General features: G+C 41.1%; 1 protein-coding gene across 2 annotated transcripts in view; it reads left to right on the plus strand.

The window, feature by feature from the left end:
• Positions 1–27,096, plus strand: part of Slc9a9 (solute carrier family 9 member A9) — a 560,109-nt gene that overhangs the window by 254,646 nt on the left and 278,367 nt on the right. For both annotated transcript variants that reach the window (NM_001271438.2, XM_087562860.1), the window contains 2 exon segments: positions 8,830–8,968; positions 11,742–11,847. In NM_001271438.2, coding sequence (NP_001258367.1) covers positions 8,830–8,968; positions 11,742–11,847 — 245 coding nt within the window.

Genomic DNA, 27,096 nt, shown 5'->3' on the forward strand with positions numbered 1-27,096 from the left:
TATTTAATGAATGTATATGGGTACACTGTAGCTGTCTTCAGACACACCAGATCCCATTACAGATGGTTGTGAGCCACCATGTGGTTGCTGGGAATTGAACTCAGGACCTCTGAAAGAGTAGTCAGTTCTCTTAACCACTGAGTTATCTCTCCAGCCATGAGACTTGGTTAAATATGCAAAAGGCTGCACAGTAAGCAAAGAGGGCCACACCTGCCCAACTGCTCAATTCAATGAACCAGCCAATGCTAAGTGTTGGGAAGGATGAGCTTGACCTCAGAGAAATGTGGTACTGAGATATGATGGTGCTGTTCCTTCTCACAGAAATGTTTTCTCACCTCTTTCAGCTGTGTGGAGGGGATTGCCCTGAATTACTAGACATCTGGGGCTGCAATTCATCATTTAGGAGGGAAAACTGACTCTCTCTCCAAGTGTTGTCAGAGAAGGGACTTATTGGTTATGGATCCTAGAAGCATGGGGCATGAATACAGAGAGTCTATTGCCTTTCTGGCCTTTAGAATTAAGAAAGCAGGAGCCAGTTGGAGCAGGATCTGTAGGCTCCCTGGTTTGGAGTGTTTGGGAAGCAGGTGATATAGACAGCAAGGACCATGTTTCTTCGCCTAGGGAACTTATCAGGAACTTTGAGGTCAAGAGATGAGGTAAAGGCACTGAGGCCAAACAGCCACTAATTCAAGCTATGGGGATCAGCAGGAATTTGTATAGCTGGTAGAGAAGATGAGGGTTGAGTTGGCACATGAGAAGAAGGAGTTCTCAGCACAGCATCAGCTGAGATCTCTGGGAGAATGATTCAAAAGGAAGCAGAGTAAGACTAGAACTGTCACATTAAGACCAAGACCAAGAGCCAGGCACACCCTCCAGCACCCAGTACCCAGACTTATTGCTAAGGCTCCTTTCTCTCTTGCCCAGAAGCTTCTGCCCCTCACTGGTTAGATGAGGTACTAGCAGGGGGACCTCACTGCTGCTCATCCGTTTAAGGAGCTACCTGTGTAGAGAAGAGGAAACCTGAGAGAGGGGGAGTCATTTCATATTTATGCCCTAATTAATCAAAAAATACTTGTCAATGAACTAGTGCTGATAGTTTGAATTTCTTTGTTAGGGCTTAAAGATTTGACAGAAAAAATGGAAGGTTTTTTTTTTAAATATTTGTGGCTATTTTAATCTGCCAAAGGTCTGCCCTGGCTAGAGTGAGTTGAAGTAGGACACAGTCTTGGACATAGACCAAAAGACTGATGATCTTCAGCCTTTTAATTCTTTAACTGTTCTGTGCTAAAAACCTAACTCTTTCTTAGTGTTCATGAAGCACTGGGGAAACTTAACTCTTTATCTCTCTTATTGTTTACTTTATAATTCTCTGTGCTTGAATAAGCACTGAAAACTTAACTCTTACTTTATAATTCTCTAGCAATTAACATATGCTATATAGCAACAAAAAAAATCACTAAAAGATTTATTGCTAAGGCTCCTTTCTCTCTTGCCGAGAAGCTTCTCCCCCTCACTGGTTAGATGAGAGAGAGGCTTGAAGCAATTAACTTTTATTGAACCAAGAAAAGAAAGTCACACTCATAGAGAGAAAAACTTTTACACAAGCAAATATGCATAGACACACACATTCTTACACACATTCATACACACATTCACATTTTTGTTGGGCCCAACCATCTGGATCATCAACTTACATACTTACAACATAAAATGCATATATATTTTTGCATATATATTTTTGGTGGATAGAGTAAAAGCCCCCATAACGAGATTTCATCATGCAAGTGCCAGAGCAGAAAGAACTCACTTTTCCTGGATGAAAAATAAGCTACAACCTTCATTGCTTAGAGAAAAAAAAGTCTTTTACCTTTTTATTGAGTATAAAAATAAAAAACAAAAACAAAACAAAGAAATATCTGTCCTTGTCAGTAAGAAGAAACTTGCTGTTAAGAAAACAAACAAAAGCAAAAGCAAAAACAAACAAAATAACAAAAAACAAAAAAAGTCTGTCTCATGGTAAGAAGAAGCCTGTTTGCTATTATCTGCTCTGCTTCCTGTTGCTATTCTATGCTTCTATTCTGTTTTTATTTCTCCTCCTCCTCCTCCTCTTCCTCCCCTTCTTCTTCTTCCTCCTCCTCTTCCTCTTCCTCCTCCTCTTCCTCTTCCTCTTCCTCTTTCTCTTCCTCTTCCTCCTCCTCCTTCTTCCTCTCCTCTTCCTTCTCTTCCTCCTTCTCCTTTTTCTTTTCTGCTTTTCCCTTATTGTCTAATTGTTCTAATTCTTGTACTTTTTCAAGTACATAATAACACAGTATTCTAAACATATATTTTTCTAAAGTTCATGATAGGTTCAAACATAAATTCAAATCATAAATAGAATAAAGTGTTACAACAGAGATGTTTACATGTGTTTTCATTAAGACCAGTTATATAACTAAACATTTATTATCTGTCACTAGTTCCACAGGTTCATTAACAGTTTAAAACAATAATTCTTATGTCTTAAGTTAGCATGGTTTTGTCAAGAGGCAGATCATCTGCCTACTGTCTCATTAGTTTTGAGCTTTTGTACAGATAAATCAAACAATATTTTATCTTTTGTCCAAGCACCTACAAAAAATTGTCTACATCCAGTTTTATGACCTTTAATAATCAGATAATGGTTTCACAGACAGACCAGAAAGTATGTTTATGCTGATCACAAATCTGTTTCATACCTGCTTTCTATCTTAGTATAATTAGCTCATGACACATGAAGGTTTATAGAGCCCTAATTGCAGGCTATATTATAGAGGGCTCAAAACTTACCTGTATAAATTTAGGAATTCTATAGAATCATTATTTAGAAATATGAATCATCAACCTATCTACATAGCATTACTAAATAAAAAGAGTACATCTTCATTGATCTGCAGAAAATCTGCCCAATAAGATGGCTAATACCCAGGAATTGTTATATTACTTTAATAATGACAGAAAAGGTATATCAGCTGCAGGAAGCATTCTGAGATGAAGTCTCTTTTGGGCCTTGCTGTTTAGAGCTCACCCATCACAGACCATGCAAAAATGGCGGGCCACCTTCAGGAAAATCATCAGCTAGCCTTTAGCTTATCCTAGGTGGCTCCTGACAATAATCATTTTCACACACATGCACACACACACACACACACACACACACACACACACACACACATTATCAAACTCATAGAAATTCTAAAGGGGATACAGTATGTACATTTAACACTTTTTTAAAAAAGCTTTCAAGTGATGTTGATTTAATATTAACAAAAGAAATGAGAGTAGATTGAACGGTAGAAAGTTGTCCTAAAGAGTCACTTCTGTTGCAGGAGGACCATGCAGGCAGGGCACTATATAGCTGCCTGGAACCAGAAACCATCACATGACCAGGTAGTTTCCAGTAGCAACTATGTAGCAAAGTATTTTAGGGGATGTGATGAAGGAAGAATATCAAGAATGGCTGGTTTTGGAAGCCCAGAGACTTGACTTAATTATAACAGTTTGAGAAACGGTAACTCAGTAGGATCCAGAATAGAAGGTAGTCAAAGGTTCTGTATAGGTTAAAGTTTTCATGGGAAATCTACTTTCAAATACTTTCTTCAGAACTATTTCAGATCTGAGAGAGGGAGGGGGAAAGCAACGGGGATGGGAAAGGAAAAGGAGAGGGAGAGGGAGAGGGAGAGAGGGAGAGAAACAGAAACAGAAAAAAAAGTTACCATTTGAAGCAGGAAGGAAGATTTCCCTAAGAAATGATTATCAACTTCCTCCCAGATGCCATTTTAAGAGCTTTCAAATGTCGATGCATTTAATTGTCATAGCAACACTATGTAGTGGGTACTATTATAATTTTATAGAAATGGGAATACGAAGAGTTTAAGTAAGTTGATCAAGGTCACAAAGCCAGTGAGACAGAGCCAAGATCTATATCCAGGTCTCAAATTCAGATACTCAATGCTCCCTAGGCCAGCAAGCCTTCTTTGTTTCCAGACCATTGTATTACAGACAAAAAAAGATTCGTTATTGAGAAATAATAAGCAGAATGTTAGTTGTGCCTGTGAATCTTAAGTAGTGCATTGAAAAATAAAGACCCTTATTAGTGTTGTTCATCAAGTTACAGGACTTCATTTATTTCAAATTTCTTAGATGGAAAGGACTGTAACATTTATTTCCCAGTTTCTGCTGAGTAGTCAGTTCCTGAACTGGATAAATCGATAACCTGGACTTATTTCCAACTTATGAAATGAATATTTAAACACTCCTGAGTATTTCTGGTCATAATATTTTTAAAGCTATTGGATCTATCTACCTCAAGACTCTAGTGATGAAAGACCCCTGCACCAGTCTGTAGTGTACACAGGCTTCTCCAGGTGTTCTGAGGGATATCACTGAACATATTTACAGAGGGTCCCCTTCCTTCTAACTTCTCTCATCCTTTCAATATGTTTACCAATTAATAGTTCAGTCATTGGCACAGGGGTCAAGACACAAGAGTTGAAGTTGTTTGAACAATGGTATTTCTTTCTTGGGTTGAAGTTTAAAACAACAACAACAATAAACTCTGATGTACTACCTAAATCTTGAGCTGTTTCCAGTTTCTAACCCCCAAGCTGCTGCACCCAATCCAAAAGTTTAGTGTCATGACTGGAAACCAGATCCCAAAGACATACCTTTCTAGGAGAAAAATCTAAACGACCAGTGCTCTAGAACCTTGGCAGTGCAAAGAAGGTACCTACCTGGAGACAGCTGATTTTTGCAATCTATTTCCTATGTATCTTTTCCCTGTCCTGCCTCATTTTTCCCCCAAATCCATGTAGCACTGATAATGAGGTTCAGCTTAAATAAAGTTGTATGGCCTTCTTATCCCAGTGAAGACCCCTGTCCAGCTTGATAGGACACATTGTGCCTTGATGCAGTTGCTCAAGAACTCTATGATGAACATAACACCCTTTGAGATACACTCCTATGGCCATTTCTACAGAATGACTATATAGTGCCTTGTCTCTCCAAGCACACTCCTGTGACTAGTTCCTTGCTAATAACTGCAAGCTTAATGTGACAGGAGGCCAACACCCTTCCTGTCCACAGTAGGAACTAAGGCTTGCTTCAAATCTTAGAACTCTACTCTCTGCCAGTCTGGCTATGAGTATTTCCCAGCAGGCCAATGATGATAATGAGGATAGACAACTTTTCACTGGGTGTTTATTTGAATGCACATTACAAGCATTCATTGAATAGCCCTCTAATCAGCAACATTCACATAGGAATTTTATAAGTGCTTTGGAAACTCACAGTTGTAGAGGAATATTATCATTACTATTTACCAGGTGATGAAATTGTTATGAGTATGACCTCATAAGCAATAGGTGCCAAAGCTTTGACATGAGTAACAAGGCACAAGGGAGATTCTCAGAGAGAACGCCAACAGTACCCACAGCATGGCTCCCTCTACTCAATGCCTAATAGATATCCTATGGGAATAGTTCATTTTAAGAGTTGACTAAGTTTTGCAAGACTCTATCTTTCATTTCTTTCTTTCTACATACTTGATGCCATTCTATCATCCTTAGCACTGACTTCCACATGCCAAGCACCAGGCTGTGTCATAGTCATACAAAGAGGAATAAGGCCCAGGTGAGAATTAGCAAAGCTTGAAGTGTAGGTGAGGAAGCTAACAGGTTTCCTCAAGGAAGCCCAAGCGTTGATGCTCGTACCCACTGCTTCCCCCACTTATCCCTGCACACAGGAAGGTCGAGCCCACATTCTGTCTAAGCAAAGGCTCTGGTACCCAAGAAACAACTCTGCTAAGGTGAATGCAACAATGTTGCTCAACTACTTTCACGTGAGGATTTTGTTTTGGGTTTGTTTGTTTGTTTGTTTGTTTTTAATAAAGAAGAAATAAAATGTTTACATTATGAATAGTCTAATGATGGGATTCTATTCTCCTTTCTTCTGCTACTTTATTTTAAGAAGGGAGAAGGTATTGACCCTCTGTACCTCACACAGATAGAAAATGAAACAATGTAGGCACAAGATAGTGAATGGTGTACAAGTGGGAATTCGTAAAATGGAATTACAGCCTCTGAGAAATGCTATGTCGCCCAACTCTTCCCCTGCCCATGAATTCCTGTGCAGACTCCCTGAGTTCCAGTCATAACCACACAGCAGTTTAAAGGTGCTCTGAACTCACCCACCTCACAGCCTTTCCTTCTATTCTCTTCACTGCCTGGAATAGCCTCTCCCCATCACTGTCGGTTGATCCGACATCAAATACCATCTCCTTTAGTCTAAAACAGCGTCTCCCCTTTTGTACCATTAAATGTTTCATGGTTCTCACAGCACCACCCTCAGGACCATCCATCTCTTAGGATTTTCTGCTTAGAGATGGCTTCCATGTACCAGCTGGTAGTTTTTTAATTAATTTTGTTTCCATTCTGTGTGCTTCTCCACCTGTCTCCAGCGCCCTGTATGCAATGCTTCACCCAGCGTGTAGCAGGCACCTAGTGATTACATTCTGGGAAGACTTATGACTAACAAATTCAATGCAGTACCTCCCTGGTCCAAGGGTTTATTATGCTTTTCTCTTCTAGTGAGGCAAACATCACATGGAGCTGGGCAAACACAGGCTCTATCATGTTTAGTAGACAGAAGTAGGACGACAGCTCCCCAAAGACCAAAGCTCAAATCAGTGTGGCCAGCAAGATGAGTTGAGGTCATACACAGGGATTGTTTTTGTTAACACACACTTTCTCACATATATTATAAAGAAATATATTTAGCGCATCATACTTACAATTGTATATGTATTCTTCAATGCCAGCTTTTATAGCTGAATAAAAGTGAAATTGATTTAGGGAAAAGCAGACTATAAATCATGGCATAAAGTGTCACCAGTTGATGCTGTGGATACCAGGACAACCAGAAAAAATTTCTACGGAGATGGAGATGGGGGGGAGGGGTAAATAGATGCCAATTCAAGGGATCAGACTCACTGCTGGCACAACTCTTTTAGAGTTATTCACAAAGCTCCATTACTGTAGACAGACAGACAAACAGACAGAACAATAAATATTTTTATTTGAAAGAAAGGAAGACAGAGAGACAGACACACACACAGAGAGACAGACCGACAGTCAGACAGACGGATAGATGGACGGAAACTTTTTTTTGAAGGAAAGGAAGGATTCTCCCTTTCATGCCTCTTCACAGAAATGGAGAGATGGAGAGTTGTGCTGGTGGATGTCAAGGTAAACTGAGGCTTCCTCAGCTGCAGCATGAGGTTTTCATCAGCCCTGGGGTTTGACACCTTTCAGGGGATTCGCAATTACAAAAGACAAAAGGTGTGTTTGCACCGTGGCTTTCCTGGAAGGCTAACACTGCACAGAAGGAGAGGTTCCTCACAGGCGGTTCTCCCTCAGGTACACTTCAGGGCTGCCTCCACCACCATTCGTCTTCTTTATCCAATTAAGAGATCAAAGTAGACGTGTTGGCCTGCTTTGGAGGTTTAAAGGTACCCACAGAAATCCAAAGAACATTTAAAACTACTATCTCTCGTTACATATCTTCGTGCAGGAAGGCTGGAGCCCACTGCTTCCCTATCCTGACTAGTCTCTAGAGGCAGAGAGCCAGAGCAGTCAGCAGGCTCTAATCATCCTGGCCTAAGAGACTTTGTTCCTTTGTGTATAATCCTGTATAATCTCCACCAGCCTGTCTGGTGTGCCTTTTCCTCTCCACACAGCTACAAAGTCCTTTCCAGAATTCACTGCCAAATTCTTCATTTTCCCCTGACTAATTTTAAAGGCTTGATGCTAAAATTAAAACGATGAAAAGTAATTCTAAAATTTAACTTTGTTCGTCTCCCCCTTTGTTGGTCTAATCCTTCCAGGGTTAGCGCATCTTCTCACGTTAATGCTCTACTATGAGAAGGTCATAGTTCTTGAAATACGACACACCTTGGCCCTCTTCTTAGCATTCTGGGATTTAAAACCTCCATTTAAAAAGTCAAATATAGCATCCTCAAAAATATCTAAGTAAGCCAACCATGAAGGTTCATGCTTACGGTCTCATTTGAAAGGCTGATACAGGAGGATGTCGGTGAGTTGAAGCCAAACTGGGATACAGAGTATAACCCTGTCTCAAAACAAACAAACAAACTAAACCGACTGCCTGTTGGTAGGTCGCATTTCTCTGTGGAGATCTGTCTATTGGCACCATAAGAACTAAATATGAGAAATGACCTCGGTGACCGCTACCATTTATTTCTGTGGGAGAGCGGGCCCTTTTCCTGTCCAGGGAGTTAATACTGTGGTGTTCTGCATGCCACCAGGGCTCTTTTCCCACAGGGTTACACTGGAGAGAGAAATGTTTTGTGGCTTATGACAAGATCATGGCAGAATATTTTGTGCATGCTGTGATTTGTATCGCCCATTTGTGCACAGGCCATAAAAGTGCAGTTTTTATCAGGGACATTTGTTGAATACAGAACAGCGCTGAAGACATATGGCCACTAAATAATTCACGGTTATCTATCTTCCCAGCAGATTCCATACACACCTACCATGTTTTAATGCCTAGTTTGCTCAGAAACGGTATTCTTTATGACTCTCCCTATATAAAAATGTTTACTGACTGGCAGTAGTATATGGATACCATGGGATTGGGCTGGAAGGCAAGGACTGCTTGCTACCATCTCTGCCTCCTTCCTTCTCCATTGGTTGATCTCCCCCAGCACACAGCCTCATTGGAAAGCGTGTTTCTCCCAGAAGGTGGTATACAATTCTGACTGTCACTGACTAAGCCGTTGTCTTCTCTTTTCAGCTCTATATCCATCTATAGTCCCAAGGAGAATCCCAACGCGTTTGACACGGCAGCGTTCTTCCAATCTGTGGGCAATTTCCTGGGGATCTTTGCCGGCTCCTTTGCGATGGGCTCTGCATACGCAGTTGTCACAGCACTGATATCCTTTGTTGTTGTATGGAATCCCGGGACAGAGCAGAGCAGGCAGCACGCATGGAATGTTCCTGAAGCTGTGAATGGTTAAGAGCAGCTTGAATTCGATACAGCACTGAAGAGTCCATTCCAGTTCTGTGTGACCCCCATGAGGGACTGGATCAGTCAAACCTACCACTGTTGTCAATGTCTTCTCTTAGACAGCCTTAGGAAAGTTGGCACCTATGGAAAATTGTGCGCTTAGGACGTCAGGACTCACCATATGAAGGGAAAGGGAAAGGAGAGAAGATCCAAGGTTAAAAGTAGAAGAGCGTCAAGTATAGTTAATAAGGAAAGTGCACTGTGCTGTTGGTCTCCCGCTGATAGGGTAAGCCAGGAAAACAACCAATGGGGCTTTAAAAAGCTTCACAATTGTAGTTTGGGGGTGGGGAGTGAAGAAATGACGGCTGCTACATGTGGGTCTCTTTGGTGTCTTAATCATTAGATGAAGCTATGGCAGAGGTCACATGCTGCCTGGACTAGAGTAGTCATAATGACGGGGGGACACGTGGCTGGGGCTTTCACAGGTACCTCGTTACTTGAATCCGTCCTGTAGCATTAATATGTTCTCTTTACACAAGAGATTAAGGGACACCCCATACTCACTCTGGGTCCCATAACAGGAATAGTAAGCATGATGATAATAATATCACTTAGGATTCACTGGAAACTTCATCACCCTCCAATAACCTAGGCATTTTTTTTTATCTCAGATACTTTGTACAATGGTCCTGAAAGGTAGATTCTGTTATTATTCTAATTGTACAGCTCCAGACTCTCCAACAATTATAAACAATTTGACTGTGGCCATACAGCTAGGATGCTTCAGGGCTGGGATTCAAAGGTAGGTTTTTTATTGATGACAGAGACTAGGTGGGAGAGTTGAAATTAGAACTCTAGGCTGGGGAGCAGAATGTGTGGCCACAGAAGTGAGCAGGCTAATGAGGAAAGGAGACAGTCCTGGAGGCCGAAAGTCTGCCAAGGGGTCCGGTCACATCTGCAAGAAAGCAGAGAGACAGACAAGACAGGGGCCAATGGAAAGTCCTCCATGGCAGTGCTGGGGCCACTTGCTTGTCACTTGGTGGCTTTAAGGCTCTACGCACAGGCTGTGGAGGAGGCAGCTGTGCACAGCTGTCTGTCTGCCCCTAACCCGGTCATCTCATCAATCCATAGTGAAGACTTAGAGACTTCTTTCGGTCAGACCCTCGGATTCTTGACTTGGATTTTAACTCAGAACTAATGATTTCTTGGAGAAGGGTAAAGGAAGAGATATTCTATAGCTTACTTAGATATAGAACTAATCTGATATCCAAGAAAGTGTAAACTACCCCTTCCCCACCAAGAAAAAAAACCCTAGTAAGGATTACGAGACCATTCCTAAGGAGCATCAAAGCATTCCTCATGAGCACCAAGAGAGAGTGTGGGAAAGGACCTAGGTAAGCCCATGTTTTACTCTGCATGAGTCCCATCCCGTTCTTTAAGGATGTATTTCCAGGAAGGGTGTGTTACGAAAAGAAGTTGTCCTAAGCCACTAACAGAGATGTTTCCATAGCCCTTGGTGCATGTGGCAGGCCAGCACCATTCTGAGTACATCACTCTATACATGTGGCAAGGAGCAGACAGAAGATGCTGTCATCCAATTTCTTCTCAGAGAATGGGAGGCACCAAGGAGACTAGGTCTATAACTAGGAGAGCTGAGAATTTTGAATCCTACCATTCTGACCCTTAGTATTCTGGCTTTTTAAAAATCCAACAAATCATTTTCCACACACCTATCCCGTTTCACTCTCCAAACTTACAGTGGAGATGTACTATTCTTTTTGCCAAGTCATGCGGGACACAAGTGAGGCCGACGCTAGTACATTGCTTGGTAGTCACACAACCAGTGTGTGTGGTCAAGTCAAGGGCTGAAGACAGATATTCCACCCCAGAAGCCAAAGGTCAGGCTTTTCTCTCCATAACATGCACTACCCATCTTTCAGTGTAGAATAAGTTCATCATTTTTTCCTAGAATTGTGAGATTACAAGCCACACCTCATTATTTTTTTCAGGCATTTTGTGCCTAACAAAACATGGTAGCAATATGACAACTTCCCATCATCACAGAGCCTTAACTATCTCCTCATAACCCATTCTCTGCCAGCCTGGGCCAGCATCCTTTGTTTATTTATTTATTTCTAATTTAAAATTTATAGATTATTGCTTTAGTAGCATCACCTTTGCCAAAATGAACCAAATGTTTTGTAAACAGGTATTTATTTCATTTATTTTATTTGACTTAATTCCCCTCTCACTATGAGTAACTACTTTCCATGCCACCCCTAGGGGAGAGGGTTCCACAGAAGGGCCTGCTTCAGGCTACATCCTAGGGACCAGTACCATCACCTCTAAGGGACTCTTCTGCTTCCAAGACACAATCTTTTGCTTGCCCTCCCTCCATCTGCCAGTGTTCCTGAAATGACACTTCAAGAACTAAACTGCATTCAGGAGATTGCATACCCACAGTCTGCTGGTATACAGTCTTAGTAGAGACTCTCTAAAAAAATTGAATTTTTATGGTGTGTTCAGCCTGCAGTGGAGCATGGGAGTCATGCTAACTCCTTGGGGCCTGTGTGCTACCTCTACTCAGATATAAAGAAACAGACTTTGGCTCTGCAACTGTCATTGCCAAATCCATTCCTCTTAGCCAGCAAGGAGATTGGGTTATACAAACAGTTGTTTTCCTTAACACACCTTGTCACTTGACCAAATTTACCAAGCTCCGTGAGTTCCCAATGCTGGAGACAGGCCTGTTTTTCCTGCTTTCTTGGAGTGCCTTCCTGTCTGCCGAGGCCGCCGGCTTAACAGGTCAGTGTTTTATGCTGCAGTGTGAGCAAGGCCGTGAATGTGGGTGAATGTGGGTTGTTGTGTGTGTCTGGGTGTGGAGTCTCCCCAGCCCAGCAGGCGGGGTAATGAAGTCTCTCTTAAATAGTGAATTGAATGGATTCTATCAGAATCAGCCTCCGCGGAGCTCCCTGGGGAGAAATAATAAAAAATAATTCATCCACTTTGTGCAGAATAGTTTAACAGAATGATTTCAAAATGTTCTTTTCTTCCTTTTGGACAGGAGGGGATGGTGAAAGGGACTGGCTGGTATTAATAATGGACGGCATTACAAATGAATGGCTACGTGCACTGTGAAGGGATACACACACCCAGCCTCACTAGGGAGAAAGAAGTGAGTGGCTGCCAGCAGCCTCTCCAGAGTGTGCACATCTCATATGCATCAGTGTTCATAATCTTTGCACAGTTGCCTGGGCATGTGAGAACCCCAAATGCCAGTGGGTTGCTCTACGGTCTGGTGTCCCATATAGCAGAAAGTCTACAGAGGCCTCCGGGATCTAAGGAAAACTGTCCTAAGATCCCATGGGCTTTAGATTCTTTGCTATGGATTCCTTAACCAAACTGTTGGTCTGTCACTGGAGGGAATGTACTGGGGTAACTGTCCCAGCTTCTCATGTGGAAAGGTCACCAGGGGTATTCAGCCTGACTCCCTGCTTCTTTCATGATCGGTCCTGGGCCCATAGTTACCCACCACATTTTAATGGACAGGCAAGCCGTGAGACTCACTACAACACCATTACCCACAGTGAAATCTGTGTCCTTGGGATATTCTCAGTCTAATGGATAAGTAACCTAAGCAACAATTAACATGGACACTCACTGAGGATGTTCTACAAGCCACTGTCCCAGATGAACTCAATCTACAGAAAGACTCAATAATATTAAGAAGTGTCCCAGGACACTGTGTGCTAAGCAGAGAGGCTGAGATTTAAAGCTAAAAACTTCAGATCCGAACTCGTGGACAGTCCCATGACAAATGAGACTCCACTGTGGGAGACCGGGCTCACCTCCAACAGAGGGTCAGTGGGTCCCAGGAGCTTACCTCATCCATTGATTGTTGGTCATCTCTGGCCTGTTACTGCATATCATTTTAGCATGATGACCAGTTGATAAACTGACCTGAAACACTGCAAAGCCTCATGGGCCCTGTATTCCCACAGGCTCCTAGCCAGAAATCTGCCTTGAAAGTTCTCATGATACTCAAATCAAGGTGGCACCATCGGATTCCACCTTCCTGGGCACTTTATCCAAATTATAGCAATTCAAAGACTGTTATGTTGATATGTTGTCATGTTACTAAGGAGTTTGCTGAAGAGCTATGCATTTGGTATGCACTGCTTTGGTAGATAATGTTGTTTAAATGAAACAACCCCTTATACCTTAGTTATTAAAAAACATTGTGTCCCTTTTCGTGCCCTGTTCTGTATCTAACTTGTAAAATTATCTACAAAATGCTAACAATAAGGATAAATACTTGACCTTCTAGGAAGGTAAGGGAGTATATTCTAATACAGACATGCACTTACACACACACACACACACACACACACACACATACACACACACACACACACACACACACCCCTGAAACCTGTACATTTCTATGATTGAAGGTTTTCTATTTCAGGGTCCATTCAACTATATCTTGCTCTAGAACATGCTTCTAACTTTATAGTCCACAGGAAACTCAATATGGTGGTTCTTCTTATCTTGCTCTTTTGTTAGACTTCTCAATCTGCATGTCATGGGATCTCTGAGTTAAGAATAAGCTTTCATATTTTGAGATAGAGTATTTATGCAAAATCAGATGGCTGTGTGTTGCTATAGTTTGGCAACAAGCATGCCTCTGAGCTCCTGGAACCCTTAGTGGATGCCTAAGGACCTCACAGATGGACAGTAGCAGGTATGGACTTTGGTAATAGGAAGACCCCAATGTCTATGACTGAACCCAGCAGCAGGCTTTCGTGAGCAGTACTCCAGATTTAGGCAATATGCCTAAGAGGCATTTGATTCAAACCAAGCTAGGTACGAGCATTTCCTACTGCCAAAGACCAAGGCTGGTCAGTCCAAATACTTATGTGTTTATTTGTTATTTAATCCTTGCCTATTTCCAAACTGGATTTGTAACAACTCATAATACCAGCCATTCATATCATGGGGCCTCTTAGTTGAGGATAAACATTCGTGTTCTGGGATAGAGTTTTTCAGTAAAATTAGGCAGCTGTGTGTTGCTATAGTTTGGCAATGGGCATGGCTCTGAGCTCTCTGCTAGCCAAAGTCAAAAGAGAACATGTTAACCAACTCAGGACTACAACAGCCTTGTCAAAGGAAGTCATGTTTATTTATAAAAATGGGAAAAAGTTTTTTAAGTAAGAGTTACTAAAATTTTAGGAGATTTTATCAGTTGAATCATCATATGTAGAGTTTGAACAGCAGAATGGAAATACCTTTAATAATCATTCTGGAAAACATGGAGACTCTTCATGGAGTTCTCTTTATATGGTTACTTCCCATATTCACCTCCAGTGAAATCTGAGAGTCCAATATCCAATGCAATCTAATCTCATCTCACGGTAATGAGGCCATCCTAGACTAGAAGTAAATTAGTATGATGAAAAGATAAAACCTGGAGACCTTTTGAAAAATGCTTACCACATGAATATGCAGCAATGAGTGCAGCGGGACATAAAATGGAATGAGCTACAGAACAGTGGAGACCAGCAGTCATGGTGGCTTGCTTGCCTGGCACACTAACAGCGCAGCACGCAGGATCTAGCCATGTTACTCATATGTCACCTTCTCCCAGAAAGACTCCCTGAGCTCAAGCATCACCAGGTAGGTCCTTAAGAACATCAGCTTGGAAGCTGGCCTGTGAACTTTCCATGCCCACTTCACTTCTTCTGTAGGTTCTGTGAGTTAGTTTTCTCGTAAGACTTGGCTTTGAAAACAGGATTTCTGTCATTTTGACTATAGCACATTTGTTTTTACATATATATATATATATATCATCATTTTTAAAACTTACTTCTATGGAAAGTCATTTACTGTAGAAAGTTTTGAAAGTATACATTTGCACAAGGAAACAAAAGTAGAAATAGCTTCTATCACTACCTCCTATTTATAACTATTACTGTTCTACTATGTCCACCTAAGAAAAAATATACGTATATATTTCCATTCACATACAACCAATTGAATATATACTTAAATATACACAGTCATACATTTAGAGAGTTAATTAGGAATGTAATAAACAACTCAACAGCTTATAACAATTGCTTTTTATGACATTCAATACTATGGCACAGAAACTTAACTTATTCTACCAAGCCTTTTGGTTGTTTACAGTTTTTAATATTAATATTTTTGAAGTAATACTCCTTTTAGCTAGTTATAAGGATTTTTATTTAGATCACTACCTAGAAACAAAATTTCTGGGCTAATATTTTAAGTTTATGGGGGCTATCCTAACCATCTTTTGTAATAGTCAGACTTCTGTTGTGCTGCAGCCAACATGGGCATTCAGTCACAGCATCAACCTATTAAACACACTGCTGATCGTCGGGTTCTAGTTCCCTCAGGACTCCCCCTCTTACTGAAGAAAAGCATGCTAAGGGCATGTGGCTGTTTGTCAGCATCTCGTCTTTGTCAAAGCACCCAGTAAGCTCTTCCTTTCTTCTCAGTCAACTCCTCATCTTGTCACCTTTTGTTCTCATTGTCCTTTATCAAGAAAATTCAACTGTCATTTGTCATATATTCTATAAATTCTCTTTAATTTGTACTTGTCCCTTTATTTTAGTATGTCTGTGTGTGTGTGTGTGTGTGTGTGTGTGTGTGTGTGTGTGTGTGTGTGTGTGTATGCGCGCGCTCATGAACGTGAAGGCCAGAGGTTGACATTTGTACCTTCTTTGGTTGCTCTCCACCCAGTGTATTGAGGCAGGGTTCCTGATGAACTCATCACTCACTGATTTAGCTTGTCTAGCTAAGCCAGTGCCCTCAAGAATCCCATTCTCTACCTCCCAAATAATGGGATTACAAAGGTCATCACTGGTTTGTCACGAGTACATGAGTACTAGGGAGGGATCTGTCATTTACATGAGTATGGGGGAGGGATCTTCACTTTGGTCCTCATGCTTCTCAACAGGCCCTTTAGTCATCTCTCCGGCCCCCTTTTCCTTTTTAAATATGTTACATTTTGTTTGCTTGTCTCATGTATGTATGGTTAGTATACACCCGTTTCAAGTTTTGAATTAGTTTATCCCCTTTCTGTAAGACCTGCATATTTCTTTAATGATAATATATCCTTTATTGTGGTAGTTGTTTTATCTGTGGGGTAGAATAGGGACTTGATTTTCTTCCCAGATGGTAAGCCACTTGTTCTAGTGACCCATGGATTTAAATTCCTCTGTGTACTCATATATTATGTACATGCTCTGGGATTCCTATTGTTCACTTAGCTTTTGATCTTCACTCATTAAATTATCCCAGCTTCATGGCTTATCTTAATATCCAGTGGAGAAGAACTAGAGGAATGGCTCAGTAGTTAAGAGCACTGACTACTCTTCCAGAGGACCAAGCAGGCCCATGGTGACTCAACTATCTGTAACTCCAACTCTAGGGGATCCAATGCCTTCTTCTAGCTTTCATATATGCAGTAAGCATGTGGTACACAGAAAAACATGCCTTCAAAGGCAAAACACCCATACACATAAAATAAAAATAATTCTCAAAAATTAATATAGATTTATAGACATATGTGTCTAATAGATCAGTCTCATTTTACAAGGTCAATCTGCTATCTGTAGTATTCATATTTTTATAATTCTAAATAAATCGAAAATGATGTTATGTTCCAAACAGAAAATAATTTGAGAATTATATGTCTATTTATTTAAGTCTCTCTATGGCCTCCAGTAAATTTTTGTGGTTATCTTCATATTAGACTTACAAATTACTCTTTAAGTATCTCTTTAGCTATTTTATAATGTGGGGCTGTCCATTCACATCTAGATCTCACTACCTTACCTCATTTACTTTTTGTGGTTCTGAAATATAGAACTGACTGGATACATAGGCTTAAAGGGCAGATGTTACAATAGGCTACCATGTCCACAAAGTCAAGATCGAAGCATCGAAAGCACTCAGTCTGTATATTGCCGTGTGTGTGCGTGTATGTGTGTGTGTGTGTGTGTGTGTGTGTACATGCATGTATATACATGTACATGGGCCAGAGATCTATATCAGTATCAGTGTCTTCTCCAATCTCTAGTGTTTAACATAGGGTCTCTCACTGAATCTAGAACTTACCTATTTGATTACACTGGCTGACCACCAAGTCCTATGTATCCTCTCGTCTCTACCTCTACAACACTAGGGTTCCAGGATGCTGCAGTTCCCACTTTTCTTTTAAACTGGATTCTGAGGCACTGAAATTGGGTCCTCAGTCTACATACTGAGTCTCTCAAGCTATGATGCTTGTCTTTTGAATCTTTGATTAAGTCAGAACAGCTCGTCAGAGAATCAAATTTCTCAATTGGGCATCACAGACTCCACGATAGAGTGGGAAGTGACCCTGTACTTGATAGAATTCCTAGAGTTTCTTTCTGGAAACTGGTGAGGCTATCCCAGAGCAGATCCACAGACCAAGTTAATGAGCATCGTGAATTTGATTTCTGTATGTGCTAAGCTAAAAATTAAAACATGTAGTTAGCCTAGTCTAGAGTAGAGGAATGTGCTAGTGCATCTGTCAACCACACAGTTGAGAGAGAGAGAGAGAGAGAGAGAGAGAGAGAGAGAGAGACAGAGACAGAGACAGAGACAGAGACAGAGACAGAGAGACAGAAAGACAGAGACAGAGACTCCACTGAATAATAGTATCTTAAGCAAGGTATTTCACCCTCCCTTACTAAAATGATTGACAGCTTCTGCAGTCAAATGTACCAGACACTTTCCCTGGGATGTGAATCTTTAGGAGAGAGATAGGAAGATGCATAAGCACTGGTACCTGTCCTTTGCAATAAATAGCAGAACCTTGTTGAGACCTTCTATTCCTTCCTGTCAATGAAGTCCTGGCACTGTCTTGGTGCCTTTCCCCCACCTCAGATTTACCATACCTCCTTCCAATAAATCCCCTCTGGTGACAATCGCTGGGGTCTGTTTTGATTGCTCACAAAGAAGCCTAGACAGAATCAAGGAAATAATGATCTACAAGCCATGGCACAAAGGCACCCACAAGTTGGTGACAGACCAGGAAGGAAATGAGGTTCAAAGGCAGCACAGCCTTGAGGCAAGAGTACTTGGGGCTGTCTTATGCCAGGTGCATACTTAGAGACGAACCAACAAACAAAAATCAAGCTTTTCAAAGATAGCTGGCACACTGCTCATTATCTTGTCATTTCAGCTTTCTATTAGAATCAGCAGCAGCACTCCAGTGGGAAGGGGCTTTCTAACTTCCACGTCTCCAACATTTGCTTCAGTTGTTACTAATTTGATGATGAGCATTTGATTTATTTCCATCATCTTTTCCACTGCCACTTCAGTGTCTGCCACCACCTCATCTCAGTCTCTTGGAAACCACCTGTGAGCATTCAGTAGTCACCCAGAAGAACTTAGTTTATAGGAAACATGTGGCTTTTAGACATGCATTTTCCTTTCCTTGGGAGTTGACTGCTACTAAAGACTCTGCAAGTGCAGTGGGGGGAGCTTACTTAGGAAGATTGGACAGGTATGAAGGGTAAATGAAAAGCCTTCCTCAGGGAGGAGAGTGCACACATTGAAATGGACACCTGAGATTCTTCACAGCAAAGAGAGCCCAGGAAGAAGGAATTTATGATGCTGTGTGCCTGGCTTTCATAGCCAAATGTGGAGGGAGCAGCCACTGACTTCCAACTCTTGGGCTGACTCACAGGAGCTGGGACAAGCCATTCTTTTAATTGGCTCTTATCTCTTCACTGCTATAGCAAAGGGATTTCATTAGTTTCCAGGGAGAGACTCTGTCTACCTATTGAATGTGACTTTTGAGAAAATGGCGGACCTTGACATGTTCTCTCCAAGAGATTTCTGGTATACCTGTGTCCGTGACTTCTGATCAGTAGAAGTCTTCCTCATGCAGAGACCTACTTTCTAGAAGTCATTAGGTTACTAAGCCATTATTTTAAATTGAATATTGAAAATAATTCAGTGGCATTATGTACATAGCATAATCCCTAATGAAATTGAATCCTGTCATAGGAGCTGATGTTCAGTTTATGAAGATAACCAAAAAGCACAGCTGGAAAGGTGATTTGAAAATTCATTTTTATAATCTCTTTCCCAGCTGAGACTTTGGGGGTCCGGTTTTTGCCAGAAGCAAACTTTCGGGACTGTCATTAAATACCAACGTGGGTGATTTCTAACGACCACACTGACACGGTGTCTAATGCTTCCCTGCTCCCAGGCACTGCTAGAAGAAATTCATCTTCCACTTTTAGATTCCTGGGCCTATTTTATAGCCACAGAGGGAGGAGAGAGGGTACTGGCATACCTCACTCTCTCACACAAAATTTAAACAATACAGCTTACTATTCAGCTTAGAATGGCTTCTAAGAAAATAAACTTGTAAAATATGAAGAAAACTAGCTTTTAGTGCTAAGCAAAGCTGTGGGGGTTTGAAGTCTGAGTGTAAAGAATAAAGGTTCTGTGACAGATAGATAAATAATAAACAACCATCCAAAAGGTTAGTGCGAATCCTGATCTGATCCATTCACTGAGAGAGCTGATCAAGAGGTGCAACAAAGATGCCCTGAGCACATCCAGAGAACCCAACAGTGAAGCCATGTCTGTCCTGTCACCTGCATGTTCCTGTTATTCTGCAGTCTCAGGCCCTAATTACGTTGCCTGGTGAGGAAGAGGTGGCACATGTCAGGTCAGTTCTTGAAAGGCTTTTGTGGAGAGAAGAGGAGACCTGGGGAAGTCACTTCTCTTTCACAATAGCTGAAGAAAATAGATCTCCCGCTGCAGCAACTTCTTCTGACATGTTAAGACTTTGCTTGATCTCTGTGACTGGGCTTGTTGCTTCTCATCTCCACTATCTCACAGACTGGCACAAAAAAAAATGGGTTGAAAATTCTAAAGAAAGCTTTCAGCTTGTAAGTGAATGTGTTCTGTTTGGCTGGTATCTGACATGTTGTATCACTGGGCTGGGATATAATATTTATGGTGCTCTATAACTAAAGCAAATTGCCAAGCGGGTCTTAATTTGAACTGTTTTTTAACAAAACAAAACAAAACAACAAATCTGTCTGCATCTCTTTGCTCAATACTGCTCTTGATTTCACACTGACAAGGCCATCTAAACATCGTGTAGACAAGATTCCTGACAGATAAGGAAGAGTATTTACCAAGAGGCTCAAAATGTTAGGCCTCTAGGTTGCAGGGGCAAGTACCCATCATTCCCAAGGAGACTAGTTACCAACACACTGAACCATGGGCAAGCATGTACAGGCTCAGTAAACAGGTATGGCACACATCTCCCCCAGATGTAGCTCAGCAGCTCACGCCTGCACTTTCTGAAGCAAACTGCCCTTCATTTCAATATCCAAACCATCTGTACATGTAACTGAAGTTGCGGACAATCTTACCCTGACTTCTTCCCTGTGAGGGTTCTCAGCCAATACCTCAGAGTGTCAGGAGGCAGCGTGAAAAAAAAAAGAAAGAAAGAAAACGAATTCTCAAGAACTATATTCTGCACAGAAGTATAAAAATTGTCAGACTGTGACACAAATAACCAATATCCAGGTGATGGAAGAAAAGGTAGTCAGAGATATTTCCGGATGCGTGCTTCAATGGCCTCGTTCACTAAAACAGGATGGGGAAGGACTCTCTCAATTTCTTTTCCTGGTGCCATGATTAAATACTCTGACAGAAGCAATTTAAGGAAGGAAGGAAGGAAGGAAGGAAGGAAGGAAGGAAGGAAGGAAGGAAGGAAGGGGTTAGTTTAGCTCTCTGTTCAAGGTACAGTCTACTGCGGTGGAGAAGTAAAGGTAGCAGGAGCTTGAAATAGCTGGCCACATGAAACCTATATGCAGAAGACTAAAGTAACAAATGCACACTGGTGCTCTGCATGGTTTCTCCATCTTATGCAACCCAGGAGCTCCTGCCAAGCAGTGGTCTTGCCCAGTCGAGCAGGTCTTCAAACATCAATTAATGTATCCAAGAACTCTCTAGAGGCTTTCCCGGCAGGCCCTTCTTCCAGGTGATTCTAGATTCTGTGCAACTGGCAATTGTCTCGCTGACAACAATTAGGTCACTTAAAGACCTTCATGATTCTCCCCATGTGGAACAGCCACCTGGGAAGGTACATCTCCAGCTTCATAGATGCGATCACTCATTAGGAATCCCAACTATCCTGCTATAATTATGTTGGTCGAGTCGAAGGAAATGGACAGGCAGGTTGGCTGATGAATGATCAACACCTTAGGCAAATATCAGGAGTCTAAGCAAAAGAAAAAAAGAGTTCTCTTCCCCTAACCTCAGGACTGGGAGGCATGGGGGCTGCTTAGTGGAAATCTGAAAACGTTGCAACATGAAATAATTCTGAAGTGCAGATTCCGTCTGCCCCAGAGAAGTCAGGAATAAGAACATGGGTTCATGGTGTTTTCCCTCTTAAGTTCCACAGACTCCCGTCCACCTGCCGGCTACCCGGCTGCCAAGCATGGGGGACGAGACAGTGAACGTACACTTTGGAAACTCAGATTCCTTCATCCTCCCTGAAGGTGTTTTCCATTCTGTTAAATCTTTGACTTCCAGTTCCAAGTTCTCTCAGTAGTAGTAGCCAACCTGTCAGAATGGCTTCCTTTAGTAGATCAGGTAATTAAGAAATGCATAGTAGGAAAAATAACCCACCAACCTTAAGACCCTCCGAGTATTGTGGAAGAACAAGACACATTGTTTTATTTTTCTTATACTCTTTCCCTGTTCTGGTAATATAATCAATATTTCCTATCTAAAAATGCAATATTCTCCAACTTCATAAACCCCTCAAGTCTGAATTTAATGTCAAAGAAAATCATGTTCTGTGTGACAGACATTTATTTTTACGCTTCCCTACCTGAAGCCTTTATCGACTTCTAATGAGAAGAGGATGGGGGAATAACATTATCACTGGCTGAGAGTCTAGGGGATAATGGACTTGAATAAAACAGTTGAATATAAGGGAAAAAAGGACCCTAAAACTAATCAATCCTCATAAAACATTTATTTGTATGTAAGGATATAAATCATCACCCCAGATTCTCTTTTTCAAAGTTAATAAGCATTTCCTTAAATAGAGAAGAGTCAATTTAACAAACAAGCATGTGACTATCTCGTGTCTTCTAGAAACTATTATGGGTTGGAGACAATACAGAGAGAAAAGCAGTGGACGTATCCTCCTGAGGATAAGGAGGTAGACAGGAGGTCAGTGTGCATCTGTAGGGCCCCATGCAATCCTTCCGTTCGATCTTACACAGACCTTGACACACAGATGATGACACACAGACCTTGACACACAGACCGTGACACACAGACTTTGACGACTGTGGTGTTCTTCACACAGATACTTTAAGTTAAAGGTGCTCACAAGCTACCACCTACAGCAGTGCTTGCTAAAATTTCTGACGTTTTCAAGCTAAAATATAAATAAGTCTCTATCACATGTCGCATATTTTTGTTTTTGTTCATAAGAGGTCTTATATTAGTTAACAGTACACAAGAGTGCTTGTATAAATTATGAAGCCCTCATATTTTCTCCCAACTTTTAGTAGTCTTATCCCAGTTTAAATCCACTACTGCAGACTACCCTTCTTAATTTACTGAGAAGACAATGGGATTTAGTGGAATGCAATTAATTTAAGTTGAACCCAACATCCAATTTGCCTAAGGGTCCCAGGCCTCTTCACTCCCAATGTAGTATTATTCGTTTTACATAATTTACAGTCACAGAATCATGAACCATGATCATGTAAGCAAGCAATTGATGTGGAGGCCTCTGAGGGGGTCCAGAGTATAAGTAACAGAGGATGGTGTGAATAGTATTTGGTTATTCAAAGGGCAGCAATTGTTGCATGAAAACTGACCTCTCTGGAAATAATTTACATACCAACAGTATCATTAGTTTTACCAAAGAGCTGTTTCCTGAGTTTCCTTGCCAGTGAATTTGAACTGAACTGTGTGCTTTGTGGTTTCTCAAAACAGTTCTTTTAACTAGTGTCTGAAAGTGTTGGTTCTAATTTTTGTTCAGAATTGCATAAATGAGTCCCTGTGGCCAAGCCTTTTATGACCTTGCCCACCACTGAAACCTCAGTGGGCAGATGCTGAAAGGCGATTTTGTGCACAAACATGAGTCAGACATTCTTACTTTCTCTAAACCGCTTCCTGATTTCTTCCAGAGTTGCATTTAATGGCTGCTTGTTTTTCCAGGGGTGATATAAATAGAATCAACATATTTTATATGATACAAAACGAAGCATTTTCCCTTTCTATTACTTATTTGAGAATTCCATTCAATGTGTTTTAATCATACACCTTCGCTCCCCCAAATTTTCCCAGATCCCCCAATCAACCCCTTATCTGCCCAACATTGTATCTTCTTTTATTTAAATTTTAATTTGTGCTGCCCATATATTCTTGAAAGCATAACCTTTGTGAATCTACCAGGGATACATTCTTCTCTCTCTCTCAGCAGCATTCACTTGCCAATCGCTCCTCATGGAGTTGCAGGACTTAGTGCCCATCTCTCCTCTCCATGCTAGCATTTTGTATGGCTTTAACTGGCACAGGTCTCTTGCATCCTGTCACAACCACTGCGAGACCATGCATGCAACTGCCCTGTTCAGGAAAAGCCTTGTTCCTGTGTTCAGGAAAAGCCTTGTAGTTATCTATGCCTCTGCCCTTGGAATTCTCTATGACTCTGTTCTTACATTCTTTCAGCCCTCTCATCGGCAATGATCCTTGAGCTTTGACAGGAGGGATATGCACATCCCATTTAGGGATGAGAAAGTGCAGTTTCTTATTCTCTGCACCTTGACCAGTTGTGAGTCTGTGTGTTAATGGCCGTCTACTGCAAATAGAAGCTTCTCTAGTAAGGACTTACATATGCATTAATATAGGCTTATGAGCATAAGTCACTAGAAGTCAGTTTAATAAAATGTCATTTAGCAGAATAATAGTACTAGGTTCTCCCCCTAGAGCTTATGACGTGTCTAGATATGAGTTCATCTTGTAGAGCAGGGCTTAAATCAAACCAGAAAGTGATTGGTTATTCCTCTTACACTCATGCCACTGTTACCCCAGTGGACATGTCTTGTTAGATCAGGCAATGTTGTAGCTCTCAGAGTTCATAGCTGGGTAAGACAGATGACTACTTTCTCCTCCATAGGATGCATAGCGCATTCTAATACTATGGAAGCTAGCAAGTGCACATGAAGCTTCCAGTCAGTATCAGCTTGATTTCTCCAAGCTCTTTGATTCAAGCACGGTGCATCTTCAGAAATAGGGTCTAACTCTCAAATTTTGGAGGGTAATCAGCAACATTGGCAATAGCCTGTAATGTTTGGAGGTCTTAAGACTCACAGATCAACAACCCCAAAAGAGGTTACCCATTCCTGACCCTTCCGGTATGCCTTCTTTTACCCTGCCTGATCCCCAGCCTGACTTTAACCCTTCCTGTTCCATTATTCCCCTCTTTATCTTTAGATCACTGAGTTTTACCTCCACTCCATTGAAAGTGACTAATTGCCTAACCTCTGTGGGTATTCCCAACAGAGCACACATTCAAATCTAACACCAACAAATGCGAGAAGTGTGTGACATTTATTTTTCTGAGTCCATGTCATCTTGCTCATTTTAAAATTTCCTCCAAATAATTTTGTTTTTATCCCTTTGGTTCTGACCTAAAGTAAATACTTAATAAGTTTCTTTTAGTTTCACCCACTTGCCCACAGGTTTTATTTTTCTGAGCAGCTGAGTAATCTGATCCATTGTGTAAATAGGCCATGTTTTCCGTGTTTACTCACCAGGTGATGGTCATCTAGACTGTTTCCAGCTATTGTGAACAGAGCAGCCATGGACTGTCTGGTTGGATTATTAGGAGTAAGAAATCTCTTCTTAACCTGCTTCATCATTGCAGTAGTAAGCGGGGGAAGCAGCACACGACCTCTAAGGGCATAGAATGTTCAGAGCACATGTCTTGTCACACCGAGCAGTAGAAATGGTTGTGTTTGCCCTTTGAATGAGTTTCTCTAGTTTATTCTCCCCACTTCATGTCTGCCTCATTTCTTGTACTTTTAACACTTACGGAAAGACTTTATATGTACTGAATTTTATCAATATGTTTAGTTGGGAAATCATTTTAAGGTATAGCATATTGCTATACTTAGAACAAACCTCAGAAACATCCGGGTGCTGTCCAAATGAGAAAGCTGAGTCTTCAAGATGTGAAGTCATTGGCCAATACCATTGGTGGGGAGAAGACAGAATACTGAAGGAATGCGCGTTATTGATAGGTATATAACAATGTCAAAGACCCCAATGTCTCACACCCATGGAAATGACAAAGTCTTATCCTGGTCCGTGTGAGAATGTTGAGAGAATCATCCACAGGTTCCTCATCCAGGATGTTGACAGCCTAAGACTGCTTCCCTAAAACCACCCTGCTGGGACTAGCTAACCCCTCCTCCGTGTGCTGTGCAGAGTTTTCAGGCTGCTAGTGTTGTAGGCATTCTTTATTAGAGAGAGGACAGTATACCAAACCACAGGTTTCTGTAGGTATACCTGCCATTCCTTCATTACCACTGCATCCTCATTAAGTGTCCCAATCCAAGCCATACTGGACCTGGTCAACACTCATTTTCTAGCCATGTTCAGAAACAGATAATGGAAACCTGGGTGAGACTGAGACTGGAGCCTCTGGGCTCCTGACAGGCATGGAGCAGGCGTTCCTTTACCACTCTATCTTTCACTCGCCATTGGCATCATTAGAGGCTAGCTGATTTTTATTATACTTATTTTCAATCTATTTTATGCCACATGCCTAACTTTTTGAAGGTAACAGTCCACTTACTGTCAATCTTTCTTTTACTAATAAGTTCTATATAAAGCTATAGAATTTCCTCCAAATAATTTTGGTTTTATCCCTTTGGTTTTGACATGGAATATATGCTTAGTGATATTTATTTCTAAGAAAGTTATAATTTTTAATTTGATTTTATCTTCAAACTCAGCTTCATTAAGAAAAGTCTGCTTCTAAATATCTAATGTATGCATTTAGTTGCCTCTGTCTCTTGCTAATTTCTGAGCCCATGACACTTTGATAAAAAAATGATATGATAATTTTATAACAATTAAATTATAGGCATTGTTTCCTTTCTTTGGAGGGGAAATTTTACTGAATTATTTGCTGATAAAATATATTGCTAACTTACTCTGTGTAAGTGATTTTCAACTCACCAGTACTGCTTTAAAAGAAGAAAAGAAAAAAATAATTAAAGGCCTCAAAAGTCCCACAAGATAATTGTTCTCTGAAACAAAAATGTATTTCATAGAACCATGTTGATTCAGAAAACCAGAGAAGGAGAAACAGAAAAAAAATATGATTTTAAAATTTCCTTAACATTAACAAGAGACACTGATAAAATAAGAAATAACAGAGGACAAAAAAAATCTGTTATCCCCAAAGAATCAAGAACAGGGCAAGGGTCTCATCTGAGGGCTATCCAAAGTTAAGACCAAGCTGGAGCAAGAGTGAATTTATGTTGGTCAAAGTTTGCTTCTTGAAGTTCAGTGTAAGGACCAGAATATCTCCTGACAATATAAAAATGCAGAGTTTGGGGCCTTACTCCAAAATTACTGTATTTTAATAAGATTCCCTGTTCTTGCTGATCTGGATCTCACTAACTGCATTGGTTGAATTCCAGAAATTCTCCACATTAGATCTTCCAGAAGGGGTAGGGGGTCTTCAAATCTTTAAAGAGGACAAAGGCAGGTATAACCAAGCACATTCAAGGAGTGCTGAGGACAGGCAGTGGGAGGGGTGAGAAACAACAGCACTCACACTCAGAAAACAAGGTGTGGGTTCCTCCTGAGGAGTTGCCTCAGTCCTTGGCATGAACACAGCAGAAGTCTCCATTCTCCTTGTCTTTTTTTTCTTAAAGCAGGCTTTTTTACACTCTAATCCATAAGCAATCAGCTTCTTTAAAC

This window comes from Rattus norvegicus, chromosome 8, assembly GCF_021556685.1.
Source record: "Rattus norvegicus strain SHRSP/BbbUtx chromosome 8, alternate assembly SHRSP_T2T, whole genome shotgun sequence".
NCBI lineage: Eukaryota > Metazoa > Chordata > Mammalia > Rodentia > Muridae > Rattus > Rattus norvegicus.